The sequence below is a fragment of the Callorhinchus milii genome, unplaced genomic scaffold (assembly GCF_018977255.1).
Source record: "Callorhinchus milii isolate IMCB2004 unplaced genomic scaffold, IMCB_Cmil_1.0 Scaffold14, whole genome shotgun sequence".
NCBI classification, from domain to species: Eukaryota; Metazoa; Chordata; class Chondrichthyes; order Chimaeriformes; family Callorhinchidae; genus Callorhinchus; species Callorhinchus milii.
Genome location: NW_024704755.1, coordinates 2105357 through 2120552, shown reverse-complemented (window position 1 = coordinate 2120552; position 15196 = coordinate 2105357). Strand labels below are relative to the sequence as shown.

General features: G+C 42.0%; 1 protein-coding gene across 1 annotated transcript in view; it reads right to left on the bottom strand.

Annotated features, from left to right (window-relative positions):
- Positions 1 to 15196, bottom strand: part of LOC103175913 (chromodomain Y like 2) — a 38290-nt gene that overhangs the window by 8107 nt on the left and 14987 nt on the right. Inside the window, exon 3 of the mRNA XM_042340382.1 lies at positions 308 to 893. Within this exon, the coding sequence (XP_042196316.1) occupies positions 308 to 893 (586 nt within the window). The remainder of the gene's footprint in view (positions 1 to 307; positions 894 to 15196) is intronic.

The following is a 15196-nucleotide window of genomic DNA, read 5'->3' as shown; positions in this document are numbered from 1 at the left end:
GTTATTGCGCCCCATCACATTGTTGAGACATTTCAAAATGCTTCACATAATATATTGTAAAGAGTTGCTGGCAGGCAAAATGCAGCAGCCAGTTGCACACAGCACTATCCCACGAACAGTCGTGGATTGAGTAAACAAATCGTTTTTTAAAAAAAATGCAAGAAATTATAATGACAACTGGCATTTGCCTAGTGCCCTTTATGTAGGATTAGACCTCGGAGCCCTAATGTAACCCTCTGAACCCTCTCCTTTTACTCCCTTAACCAGAAGATTGAGGACCACAAGCAAACCCGTGCTACGTACGTACCTATTCCATTCACTAAAGGCGGTTCAGCCATTGCCATCCCGTCTACAAAGTCTTCGTCCTCAAAGTCCAGGTTCATTCTCTGTTGCCTTGTAGTGCTGTCGAACTGCAATGCGTTCTTGTGTTTCACGTCGCCATTCTGAAAGGAGTTCACAGTCTTCTTGTAAGGCATAATCTGCACTCCACTTGCCGTGGTTCTGTAATGCACGGTTTTAGTAGCGATAATTTTCTTTGGGTCCCCGTGGCCGGGCTTGCTTTCTCTGCCCACCGCGCCTCGCTTTTGCTTTTGATGAGCGATAGTCCTCTTTCTCCGCAAGCCTCCCCCTTTGCCCTTCGTGGCCTCGTAAGCCCTGATTGCAGACGTCCCATGATTGTCTCGCAAGACCTGCCTCGGGCTACTGCCCCGTTTCCCTGATTTAGTCCGCTTTTGAGCCACATTCAGCCCGTTGAACTCATCGATAAATTCCTCGCAGTGAAGGAGGTGGTGCTCTGGTTCCCACGTATCTTCATTACTTCCATAGCCTTTCCATCGAATAAGGTATTCCCATTTCCCCTTTTTATTTTTCCTTTTGTCCACTATCCTCTCGACCTAATGGGATCGAGAGAGAGAGAGGGAGAGAGAGTGGGTTGGGGTGGGGGGCGGGTGTATAGGTTATTGGATCATCATTACCATTTTGACATCAACAAGAAGTTACACAACACTAATTCAGAAAGGGCATAAGTCAAAGTGCTTTGCAAGGATGATGTGGATGATTGAGCACTGGGAAGAGGGTGAGGGTAAAGTGAAGGGTGAAATCACAGTTGAAGGAGCAGGAGTTTCGAAAACAGGGAGAGAGGGGGCAAGGATTTGGGGAGGTTTGTTCCAGTGAGTGGAGACACAACAGCCACACAACAACTAACAGTCCCGAGAAATTATTTACTGCAGCCTTCTGCGGCCCATCACGACAAGCCCTGATCCTGACTACTATCTTTCAGCTCCATCGAGCTAACTCATCCATAAGAACTTGTGAATTCCCCATATCTCTTACCAGAAGGACGAGCCTTATCGAATTAAAGTTAAGAGAACTTGCAATTACATGGAGCCTTTTCACATTGAAATGTGCCTGACTAACATAGGAACAGGAGTAGACCATTCAGCTGTTCTATTAGATCACGGCTGATCTGTACCTCAACTCCAAATTGTCTCAATCAAATGTGGTGACGTTGTTTTTTTTGTTTTGGCAACAGCAGTCACTTTGCGCACAGCAAGTTCCTTTGTGCAAACAGCCACGAGGTGAATGACCAAGTTATATGGAGGGTAACTTTTTGTTTTGCACATTCGTGTTTCCATGATTTACTCCGCTTTTACTCCCAAAATGCCCAAGATTGATCTGTTTCTCCTGCGATTTTTTTCACCTAAATTTAATTCAGGCTGAAGGCCAAAATGCAATCGGGGTTATCAATTCCGTTTTGCCATTCCAACAATCTTGACGTAGATGGATAGGCCACACTGAAATGCAATTGGCGTTGGCCATAACTGATGATATTTGTTTCAAATAACCTGCTAATTGCAGTCAAGGTTATCGCAGGTAATGAAAGAGCAAGCTATCAGCAGGATAAGAGACTGGAAAAGTCTCTACACCCTTGGGTGACCAAACACGGACCGAAGGAAAAAACACTAGTGTAGCAAAGAGTGACTGCTCTACATGTTCAAAGCTGCATTTTAACTCACGGCAGATCAGATGAATCAGAAACAGGCCTTGGATATTAAGCAATTACTCAGTAACTGAACGTAGTCTCTATGGGGCAGTTTTAAACTCCCTTCGCTTTTCAAGTAGTTCCATGGGATCTTTAAACAAGGCACACGGGAACTCTGCTTAATTGTCTCTCATCCAAAGGATAGCATCTCTGACAACAAAGCAAATACAACCAGCACTGCATTGGACTTTCAGACTAGACTACATGACTTCAAAGTCCCGATGTGCCGGCTTGAACACACAACCCTCTGACTCAAATAATAATAATCCTTGCGTTTGATATAGCGCCTTATCACGTCTTCCGAGTCTCAAAGGGCTTCACGGAATATACTGTAAACTGAATTGACTTGTGAATTTTGTGGACGAAACGCGGCAGCCGATTGCGCACAGCAGTGTCCCCACAAACAGTCGTGGATTGAGTGACCAAATTAGAGGTGAGAGTGCTACCCACTGAGCGAGGCTGAGACGTACACAGCAGCAAGTTTTTAAACTCAGTTGAGTGTGAAATGCAAGCACTAATCCGGTACTGAATCATGGAGTTGAATGCAGATAGCAAAGGAACTGGCTTGTTTTCACTAATTAAGTAGTTTTTCTTTTTTTTAAAAAAAACATCAAAGGCAACTACGAAGAACCTTTAATACCCCCACCTTCTTTCTGTGTCACTTTCCGTGATTTTTTTTGTTGCAGTGAATGCTAATGCCGCGTTAACTTAAGTGGCTTGCAAGGGTAAATAATGCCAACAGCAATGATCAATTGCAACGTAGACGTGAAACAATGCGATTGCTTGAAGCGCTCCAGGTTCATGGCTGGAACTTTGCTATTGCTAGTTCAGCTTCCTCAAAGCGTCAGCCTTGTACACATTTCCATCCCAGCTCCACCCACACAGTTAACAGCATTCGATTCGCAGGAATTGCTGGACGAAAAAAGAACTAAGATCCATCGAGTCCACCTTGTACCATCCTTGGTAGTTGCTTGCTATAATAATGGAGATGTTGCCAGCAATCTATTCTCTATGGGTTCCTCTATCAACCGAGTGGAAAGCGTCGGAAACCTTAGATCCAATTCAGAACAAATTAATTCCAAACAGCAAAAGTACAAAAGTTTAAGTCCAATGACTTGAACTGGAAAGCGGAAAGACGTCAAATACAGACAGTCTCACCAATTTCTCCACTGAACCTCGGTGTATTTTCATTGAGCTCGTACATCCTATCGTGTTATTTGGTTTGGCAGCTGTAATGACACTTTGAATAACCTTTCAACTAGTGCACACATCTTTTTCACGCTGCAACTGATTATAACAATTTACCCTTCATTCTTCAACCAAATCCACTCTTTTTAACATGTGAAAGCATTGCCTGAAGTGACATGATATGAAATACCATTCGCTACAGGTTTCATCTACAGGTGCTAAGTGTTTGTCGATCTCCTTGAACTGTGTCCTTCGTCTTGGATCATCTTTCCTTCCCCCACCACTTGATGTCACCTGCAAACCACATCTGCCTAATGGTATCTTCAAGGTCATTGCGAGCTCCTTTAAACAAGTGGAGCTCCAGTACAGATCCTGTGAACATGGCTGTTGCTGTCACAGTGCCCATTGGAGCCCTTCGCATTGACAAGTGTCCTCTGGTCCCCATGACTGAACCAACTCGAATTCTCAACTTACAGCTTCCCCTCGATTCACAGGTTTTCCGTAGGGATCTCAACAAATGCTTTCTTGAAAGTCAATCTGTATAAATATCCAGCCCTTTACCCTCGTACTCAGAAAATATTTCATTAGTTTAGTTAGCATGACCTGCAAGGCATAAATCTCTTCTAACCTGGTTCATTTAATACTCAGGTTGGTTCTTCTTAAAATTACATCTTTTTTTAATAGACTCCAGTATTCCCCCGGTGCCCACCCTGTATCAAACTCGGTTCAGTTTGGTAGCACTCTTGCCTTGGAGTCAGAAGGTTGTAGCTTCAAGCCTCACGTCAGAATTTTGAGGTCACAGTCTAGATGTCCCTTGGACCTGTTTAAGATCACGTGACACTATTTCTCCCAGTGTCCCATGCCCAGGGAGAAACCAGCTTATCTCTTCAAAGAGTGTCATGGGATCTTTAAAATCCACCTGAACAGGCAAGACAGGACCTTGGTTTAATGTCTCATCTAAAGGGGTTGATGTTATAGCCTCTGGGAATACAGACTATTACATCTCTCTAAGTATAGAGCATTATACCGCTGCAAGTACAGACTAGCCTTTCCCACTGATGGTCACTCTATCCTCCCATTGAAAACCTGACGACCCTTTGCACACTACATACTGGTTTAAGCGCCTCGAGATGCCGTCCAGCGTGAAGGGCGCTATATAAGTGCAAGTGTTGTTGTTGTTGGCAGCATCCATTACCCGATTCTCTGCTTTCTTCAGGGTCCAGCTCTTGGGAGCAAAACAGAAGACACAACTGGGCACGAGCCTCAAAACTCTTCTTTTTTCATACCTTAAAATATTTACTTTTCCTCCAAAATATTTTCCCAGGATCATTCTAAAATATATATATTTTACAACTAATGAAATGTAGCTCTTCACCTTGCATCCCCTCCGCCCCCGACCCTAGGCATCCAAACTCCATGGTATAAAACTGTGTCAATCACTCAACTCACCCTCTGTACCAAGGAAGCCTAGAGAAACGAGTAGAGCAAGTACCGTACCTACTCAAGCACGTTTCGTTACAGGGAGTTCATTTGGGAGGTTATTTTTGTACCTGCAAACCTCGTCTCTCTGATTCAAATGTTAAAACAACTGGAAGGCCATCTGCCAGAGAACCAGTCTCCGTGCTTAGCCAGTCTTATAGTATGGAGATCGCTGGGACGGACAGAGAGGAAACGCATCTGAATTTAGGCCTCAAAATTTGGTTTTGGAATATTTTGTTGGTTTTACACTGAAACTTTCATGTCCACCAGGGGGTGCTACACATCAGACAATAATAATAATAATCCTCGAGTTTGTTTCGGGGTTTTAGAACATCAGAAGGTTGTGGGTTGAAGCCCACATCAGGGCCTTAAGTTTATATCTATGCCAACACTCCAAAACACACCCGGTGGGGGGGGGGGGGAGCCCTGTGTTGTTGGAGGGTGTTGAGGTCCCATCTACATTTTCTTCATCGAATATTTTCTTTATTTATGGCATAAATATATAGAGTGTGTAGAGAAGGACATGGAAATAGGACAGAAAAGGATCTGGTAGTCATCTAATACCCTGTTGGAACAGGCTCCATGGGCAGAATGGCCTCCTAATGTTACTAGTAGGGCTTCTGGCCCGTGCAGTGCAATTCTGTCGGTTACCAGGCGCACTATAAACTGTGTCCATCCCTGATCCTGGTTCCTATGGAACTGGGCAAACTCCTCAGTCTGGCATGAAGATGTTCCCTTCTCATTTGAACTTCTTTGGAATGCCTTGGTTCTGTTAGTGGATGGAGTAAACTCAACCTGCAGGATCCTCCTTTAATAATGGATCCATAGACTATACATGACCTCCCAATGTTTTTACAGTAGGACAATTGCCTAAGAGAGAGAGAGAGGGGAGGGAGAGAGTTAATCATTAACTCACTACAAGAACATGAGAGGACTATGGACACAGGACATAACACCTGAAGACTTACAAGGCTTTACTAAGTGCAGTTGGCATGAACCATAAAGGAGACTCTGTGGAACTCTTTCCCTGACGTGCTGTGTTTCTAACTGAATCGGACAGAAATATCGAGGTGCTTTCAGCGTTGCCTTAAAACCAAACCAGCTGGCTGTGATTTTCTCTGCTGCTCTGAGAGATTTCCTAGCCACGGTTTTTATTTGCATTTCTTATTTCTCTGTAGTTCCTCAAATATTTTAAGTGTCAGCCTAGGCTGTGAGCTGATAGTCCAGGCGTGGGGCATAAACCCACAATCTTCTGTCTCAGAGGCGAGAGTGCTGCCAGCAGAGCCAGCCATGTAGGAGACAGGAGCAGAGGAGTTCAGGTGTCCCTAAGAACAGCGGTAAGAAAGCCATTGGTTAGCATTGGACGACAATGGCTTGCCCTAGGGTTGCCTTGAAACAAGTTGGTATCTAGCAATTACGACAGGGGGGAAGACACAGGAAAAGGACATCTCCAAAGTAATAAAATCGTCCAGGTATACTGAACAGACCCAGTTACAGCGTCACCTTCTCTGGCTCTCTGTACAAAGCTATCCACCTGCTGACGGTAAACAACACTGTCCTTGCTGATAGTGAACAGGTTTTATTTGTAAGCCTTGGGATGTATTGTACTTGGTCCAACTGCACGTCCGTGTACAGTATCCTGGTGATTATGCATGTGAAGACACTGGGAACCAATTGTAACAAGATAAGAACGTGTGTGAGGAAACTCCCATTCAAACACCTGGTGGCAGCTACTATTCAGCATTTGAATAATCAAATAAAGTTCTAAGAGCAGTTAAGGACTTAAAGGGCAACTTCGTCAATGAAGGATAAAACCGGTATTTATCTAGGACTCCCAACGGTGTCATGAGAACTTCAAGGAGCTTGCATTTTTTGTTGTGCCCTAACACGGTCCAGAAACATCTACAAAGTCGTTATTGCCAAGTGTAGTGAGACTGTGTTGGGAGCAGAAGCCGAAAACCAAGAAGCAGAAATTATAAAAAGGGCTTTGATGCCGCAGATCGATTGAAGTACAAAGGTGCTCAATGGAAGCATTGCCTTCCACATGGTTTCAAGAGAGATTGCTTGCAGCCAAGTAGTCACTGTGCTGACTGGAGACACTAACTGATGCCCTGCAAAACTGAGCTTGATTTGTGGTAGAGTTTCACCTCTTCTCTTCCCCCACCCATTGTAATGACAAGACCGAGAAGAAACTGCCTCTTTCTTCTTAGGAACGATTGGTCTACTCGTCGGCATTTCAAGAGCTTGTGTCTTTGAAAAGAACAAAATTGAACAACAGATGGGCTTTTTTTTCTCTCCCCATTTCTGCTGCACAGCACCATCCTCACCGGAATCCAGCACAGCACAAATCAAGAATGTAAATGGCCAAAACTGGGACACTGCCTTGCGACTGTTACCCGAAAGCTTTGAATCGAAATGCACTGAGTATCTCACTTCACTCATTTCAAGGCTTCACGGAAGCTCTAATACTCTGAGACAAGGCTTGGCACAATACCATCGCAGAATTGATTCCACCAGTATAAGTATACAGTCGTTGGTTTCAGGATGTCAATTTACAAAACACTAGAAAACTAATGTCAAAGTGGCCACTGACTAAAGTCTCCCAACACTGGTGTGCAGTTCTGAACACAGCCGTTCGTCTGATCAAGTGGCAAAAAGGAAGCTGTTTCTTCTTCTTCTTAAGACTATATGAACCTTGGGCTGTAGAACTCTGATCGCATGATTACAGTGGGACGTTGGAAAAACTAATCAATTAGGTGCTGGCAATTGGCAATTTGTCTTGAGTACTGCAAAATGTTACAACTCGGATGAAATCACCGCATTTCTTTATTTTTAAGACAAGTGGATTTGTAAATTGATCACTGAAACAAAGAGCCAATTTTTTTTTCCTGCCACCAGCTCTCCTTTGGCCTGTCTTTGAGTTTCAATGTAACAAAGATGAAGCTAAGAGTCTCTACAGCAAAGTGCTCTACAGCTCACGTAGCAATCCTTGAATCCATCACAATCCTTGGTTGTACACCAAACACGCTCAGAGGGTCAATACTCTTTGTAAGCCCGTTTGAAGAGAGAGAGAGCGAGCGAGAAGAAAGTGGAAAAGATCGGTCTTAAAAAATTAATATCTTTTGAAACGCATACATCTGCTAAAGAGCATTAGACAGATGCTATCCATAATAAATTTAGGATCGCAACGAATCGTGAAAATTTGTTACGTTCAGGCTTCGTTTCTCTTCAAGGACCTTCAAATTTGGACTGATTCTAAAGTTTTCTGCTCAACCTTAAATTTTCAGACCAAAGGCTAAGACCGTGAGATATTTTGGAGCCCTGAATTGACTTTCCAAAGGACTACAGAAAAAATGTGAAAGGGCACTTTTTACGTAAGAGATCCCTCAGGCCTTACAAACATTTGGGGAAATCCTGAGAGAATAAAGAAGTTCTTTATGAAATCAAACATCCTGTTTTCCTGGTATTTGCCCAAATAACTTGGAAGTCATTGATACAGAAGTTTGTAGATTCAACCAATGAAATTGTGCTACTCAATGAATGGCTACTCTCTTAATATTAATTTAACTTTGAAATTAAATGATGATCTGGTCCTCCCATGATTTGCTGGTTCTTTCATTCTTATTATCATCATCATCAAAGAAATAAGTTTTACAGTGTGGCAATTACATGGGACTGTGGATAATATTAACAGCTGCCAAAGGAGCTACTGTACATATTTGATTATTTACTTTAATTACAGAGTGATCCTAAAGTCTGCTTCAATCCCACAGAAGAAGCTGGTGTCACAATTAATTTACGTTTCCTAGTTTGTTTGGAAGGAAAACTGTTGTGCTTGTTTTTCACTGTTGCATGTGGCAGGCAGTATAACCGTCTGATGTGACATGAGGCTATTCTATGTTAACGCAAATCATGTGATGAAAGGATTTTCCATATACTTTATTAAATAGCTCACATGAGTCATTGCTTGTGTGACGCATATGATTCTTTAAGAGCATGACAGGATTACAAATGGATCAATATAATCTGAAGTTATTTGAACGTGTTCTTTTTCCCAGGACAACGACGACGATAACTACTTCTACTTGCATTTATATATAGCGGCTCTCCACGCACGAGAAGGTCTCACAGCTATTCCCAGGAATGGTGTTGGAAGCCGAGCAGAGGAGCAGAAGTTTCTTACATCAGACCCTTACATTACGTTCCATTTATGGTGGCTAGGTTAAGATGCCACACAAAGGAAGCGAAAGAAAATGTGAGCACAAAAATTGGTGGCGTGAAAAAAGAGGGTTTCCTCAGGCAAAGGGATGAAGTTGAGCTCGTTTGCAGGAAACGAGAGAAGAAACTGCTTGCAGTGAAGGTCTGACTAGGCAGCAACACCATGTCCTAAAAAGCTACGAATTCCATCATCACAACCTTTCATTGGATATTATAGCATTGAAAAAGTCTCAAAATGCTTCACAGGTAAGTGTTGTCAAGTGTAGCGACCGACTATTTGTAGGTGAACACAGCAGCCAATTTGCACAATGCATTGACCCACAAAACAGCCAAGAAGTGAATGACTAATTTTATCTTGAGGATTGTTGGTCAGGATACGAGGAGATATTCCCTTGTCTTTTCCAATAGTGTCACGGGATCGTTAACGTCCACCTGATCAGGCAAGACCACAGTGTAACATGTCTCCCAACAAAGCAGCACTCTCCCCCCAGCAATGCACTGGAGAGTTAGCCTGGACCGTGAGCTCTCTCTCAGTCTTCACGTTAAAGTTTGAAGCTTTATTTTCTTACCCAGAAACACGTGGCATACCCATACAAAATACGCTTTACAATATATCCTATGAAGAGCTTTAAGACGTCCTCCCGAAGTAAAAGGCACCATATCAAGGCAGTAAGTTCAGAAAAGGCCAGTATAAAAATTCAGCAGCAAACACAAGTCCAGACAGCAATTGGAAATGCTGATCGAGTGGTGCCAGCTGAGATTAGTATGGAAATAGGTCAAAGTCACATTAAAGATGTTTAGGCACATGTCAATGAGCCACAGAGGCAGCCTGGAGGAATTAATGCAGCAGTGCAACTCTGGTTCTTTCTTTCTTTCTTCCTTTCTTTGAGGATATTTGAATCAAATACCACCAGGTTCCAGGCAGCAGATGTGGGACTCAACCTGCACTGAAGCAGACACCGGCAGCAGTGAATAATGAGCGAATCATCAGTTCCTGGAAAGATGTGGTGCATTCAAGGCATATTGAGTTTTGCAACCGCCAAATTGATCCAAAGCCAGAAGTTGGGGTAATGGGATGGTTCAGATAGAATCATAGAATCCTACAGCACAGAAGGCGGCCATTCGGCCCATCGTGCCTGTGCTGGCTCTTTGAAAGAGACATCTAATTAGTCCCAGTTCCCCGCTGTTTCCCCGTAGTCCTGTCATTTTTTTCTTTTCAAGTATATATCCAATTCCCTTTTGAAGGTTATTATTGAATCTGCTTCCAACACACTTTCAGGCATTGCTTTCCAGATCATAATGGGTGGGTAAAGAAACACTGTACAGGGTGTGGAATCGCCTATCTCAACCAAATGGTGGAATGGAATGAAGTTCCATTCTAGTCAAGTGAAGTCCCAGGGGATAGATCCCAAAATTATCTGATCAACCAAGAAAGTAGTGAAAGGAGAAAGGCATCCTCTTGCCTGAAGTAGAATGGGCTTTCACAATTCCTCAGTCATTCTTTTACGATGGCATCTTCTGCCATGTCCTCTCAGTTGTGTAAAGACAGGATGCAAGGCTCTGTTACAAAATCAGTTGAGTCGAATAATTCACCAAGAGCTCCAATATAAGTAGAGCACATCCCACTGTCTAGATACAGCAATAGGTAAGTATGGGTTACAAAATGTATATTCCCAAAATGCAGACTCAAAAACAGAATGCAATTGCCCTCAAGGCTTATTCAGGAAAAACTATAATAACATATTACCAGAAAATAGCCTTGAGCTGTTGCTGAAGACAATTTTCATTGACACATCTTTGGAACCAGGTTTTTAATTATGCCAAATAATTGGAAACCAATCCTGCTTTAAGAATACTAAAACAAAAGCAGAACAGATGGATTGGAATTTCAGGAATCTAGGCCATTGGCATCCAACATTGAAATCTACATAGCTGGTCACAGAGGTATGTGTAGACCTCAAGCATTGCTGAAGAGTCAAGGAAGTATGGCACAGATAGCAATGCACTGAAATGGGATAAGATTGATGGACTTCTCCCAACACCTAAAGCAATGTAGATCAACAAGAATCTGCAGGCCATGCCAGACCACACAGCAAGCCTCAGTAACAGTGAGCAAGTTCTTTCCAAACATTGATGAGTTCCTTTGATGACCAGGGCTATCCAGAAAATCATAGTAATTGTTACGAACAGGTCAGTCAGCCAACCCAGCCTAAATCTGGTGCTGACCTCTGCACTAGACATCTGATTCTGATCCCAATTCAAATTCCCCAAAGCAAATGTTTTTTTCTCCTTTCACACATTCCTCTTCGATTCTTTGTCCAATTCTGCATTAATTCTTGTTACTCTCTTTGCTTCAACAGTCATTTGAAGTGTACAACAGGCTCCGTTGTCACCTACTGCGTGGAGGAGAGCATGTCAGAAATGTTGCAAAGGAAAAGTGATTGAGGACAGACCGTAAGAGAGGTTTGGCTGAGGAAGACTCTTCAACCCATTTGATCCCATCCTTCCGGAATACCCACCCAACCATCCTCCTATTCCATCATCAAGCTGGTTCTCAAATGAGTCCAGTGTTCTGACCTCAACCATCCTTCCTGACAGCCCACTTCAGTTGTTGACGGCTGGTAAAGCCTGCAATGCTTGTCCTAAGTTACAATCGTCCTAACTATACCCGGTTTCCAATTTATTAAACAAAATGATCTTTTTGGACAAAGTTGTTGCCCAAAGAGACAAAGATCCTGTTAGTACCAATTTATCCCTCTGATGATTCAGTTTTCACCGACTTGTCAAGATACCATTGACGAAATTCTACCCTTTATCTGGATGGCCAATCTCTTGACTTGTAAGGCAATGCCACTAGAATTGGCTCAGGAAGATAAAGCAGAACAGTGTAGCTCATTCTCCTTTGTGATGGCTTTATCTGGGTAGGTTGGTCTTCAGATGCAGGTAAAGCCAATTTAACAAATATCTATTAGCTTCCCAAATCATGACAACAAATGTCAGTTGACATGTATGATCACCACCTCAGTCGGAATCCAAGAAGGCTTATCACTGACACCTATAAAGCAATGCCAAGCACAATATCTTGTTTGCTGACAGAGTCATGAGAAGAATCCTTCTAACATCCGTTATTCTACCTATCAAGAAATCCAAAGTTTGTTTGGAAGATTTTCAAGTCATCTGAGAATTATGATCAAGTACCAAAGGCTTTATTAAACCTCAGTGATCTAATTAGTCAAGCCAAGATTGAAATCTAGATTGTTAGCCTTCAAGCGTTTTTCTTGGTAAGGTTGAATCAGATGGTTTATACATTTAGGTCTGATATATAACTGAGGAATGAGCACTTCTTGCTCATCAGTTTCAACTGTTTCAGGTCCAATGTGGGAAAAAAAAACTACAAACGTTTCACCTATCCACAAGAAAGGGTATAATATACTGGATTGTCATCCAACATGTGCACAATGTGCCAAAGCTCAAGGAAATTATTGAGAAGTCTTCACACTGTCTGCAACATCAAGCTATCAAGCTGCCAACATGAAGGGAAAGTGGTCGATCTGCCATGTTCGCAATCTGACAATTCTCTCAAAGTCCAGCACAAACTCAGATCATTAACCCTCAGCATTTCCTGACTGTTCAACGGTGAAGGGCATCCCAGCTAATCGAGAAGTTAGCCACTACTACTGAATCTGATCCACTGTTAAATTGGATATACGACTTTGTCAAGGACCAAAATAATGCATTATGTTGAAGATATTTGCCCTTTCACAACCCATACAAAGAAACACTCTTGTCCCAAATGTTCCTCATCACCAATAAGTTGGTGAACATCAACATGACCTAACGTTCTTTTTGTCATCTCCACTGAGTTTAGATTATGAGTGTCTTTTTCTTCAGTTCTAGGATTCCAAGTGAAAACTTCATTGAGAATTCCCGCTTGTTGATTAGCAGAGATAATAAGGCTCTTCAGTCTCAACGATTTCAGTTTTCTCGGTTTAATTAATGATATTGATGCTTTAATGGAGCAAACAGGTGGGAGAGATGATAAGAAAAACAGCTGGAAAATTGGAAATATCGAAGCAAACATTGACCTAGTTGTGACGAGGTGGACGCTTGAGTGTCTGCTAGCTTTTATCAGGCAGGTTGCGAAGAGACTTTATTTCTTGCCGATGAGCGCTGGATCTTCCAAAGGCAAACTGATGGACACGATGAGTTCAGCAGCTTCCATTACAAGGTTCATCCTCAATAGTATCAGATAGATGCAAAGGACTCAACAGCCCAAGCAAAAGATTGAGATTCCCAACAGGATCATAATGGTTTCCATGTTTATGTCAGGATACGTACTGCACCTCAAGCCTCTATGTCAAACCCTAAAAATCCACACAGAATATCAGCAGTGAATCACTAGTTAGTGGAAGCTAATCGAACTTTGCCAATACAATATTATCTGTGATAAGTCTTCTGCACGCAGGCAGCTCAATAGTGTTGTCCATTATTTTGATGACAAGGCTTCCTCATGCATGCATTGGATCAAGGGAAAGCATTGGGCTGTCTTCTTTCAATGAAACATCTCCAGATCATTCTTTCACATCAACAACCAGGCAGGGTAGATTTCAGGAGAACTTATCCACTGGCACCCATTTGTTCTGAGGCTGCATTTGATGTGGTGGCTGGATGACAAATCCTCTCGTCTTAATATCTTGCTGAAGATATTTCAAATTATAACGCTTTCGCCCAACACAGAGTGGAGCGAAACAAAGCAGTCTTGGGAGTTGCATTTACCCATATCCATTCTCCTAATCTTAATTTTGTTTAGTTATTTTCGCACTGTTAGATTTTATTGAGCCTCGTGAAATCAAGTAAATTCTGGGGATATGAAATAAGTCTAAGCATTGACCAAATTCAATGCAGATCTTCAGAGTTTTATTATCTCCTAGAGTGTATGGTAGTTACAGTTGATTTCCTACGTTTGTGTTCTAAGGCTACATGTTATATCTTCAAGAAACATGTAAATTTATCTTTTTAATGGAATAATGCTACCAGCTCCAAAGGCAGGAGAACAAAAGGCAATCATTGCCTCTGAATAAGACACTGCGTTCATAGCATAGATAGGAGGTGAAGAATAATGAGAAACCATTATCATAACCTAAACCCATATATATTAATACTGCTTAATGCAGCTCATTAACATAATCTGCTTATGTTGTTTTCCCTTCATGTGTTGAAGATAAATTACATATCTTTCATGCATCCAGACAGGGATGTTTTTGTCACACTTAACAAAATGTGCTACGGATCTACAACATTTACAGCCAACATACCCCATAATAACATCCAAGTTATGTATATTGGAATTTCAATATGGAAATCACATTTCAGCCTTGCAAACATGATCAGATCAACTTTAGAATGGCTCTAGTCTATTTTTAAATGTGTACTCATACAAAAATCGCTAAACTTTATAACTAATCTATTAACAATCCCCAGCAAGAATTGGTCATTCTCCTTCATTATTGTCTAATTATTGCTTGCCTGAATTCATGGGCCATTTAAGTTCCATTTGTTACTGTAATAGGCAAAAATACTTCTTAAAAGTCATGTAGGGGTGCCCTCGACACAATGCGTTGGAAATTCTATTTCCATTAAGACACATACTGTGTTTAATGATATTATTTCATCTCTCTATGCTGTTCCAAAACAATGATTCCATACTCTGTGCTCATCACATATACGATACAGAGCTATATTGAGAACTATAAATCCATAACAATAGAAAATTATTAACAGGTGGAAATCTTTCCTCCACTGCAAACAGGATTCAAATGACCCATACCAAGTCCATTACCCAAGATCACAAGATCATTTTGATGAAGAAGGCCCTTAAGCCAATCCACTCTCATTCTCCCAAAACACCCATCCTATCGTTCCTTCTCCATCAAGCTACATCTTAAATGAGTCCAGCACCTGGTCCCAACCATATTTCCTGACAACTACTCCAGTCATTCATTACCCTCTGAGTAAAGCAACATATCCTAGTATCTGCCCTGAAACTGCCCTCTCGATCTCTAAACCTATGTCCTCTTGTCCTATTGCCTTGGTGTATTCCCAAGAATAGATCTGGGTTTACTCTTTCAATCCCATTAAAACATTTTATGCACCTCTTTTATGTGAGGTCTCCTTTGAGTAATGTTCTCTCAAGGCTGAAGAGCCCTGGTTTACCAAATCATTGTTCACGGCTCATTTGCTTACAATTGGGTTCCAACAACATATCTGGGA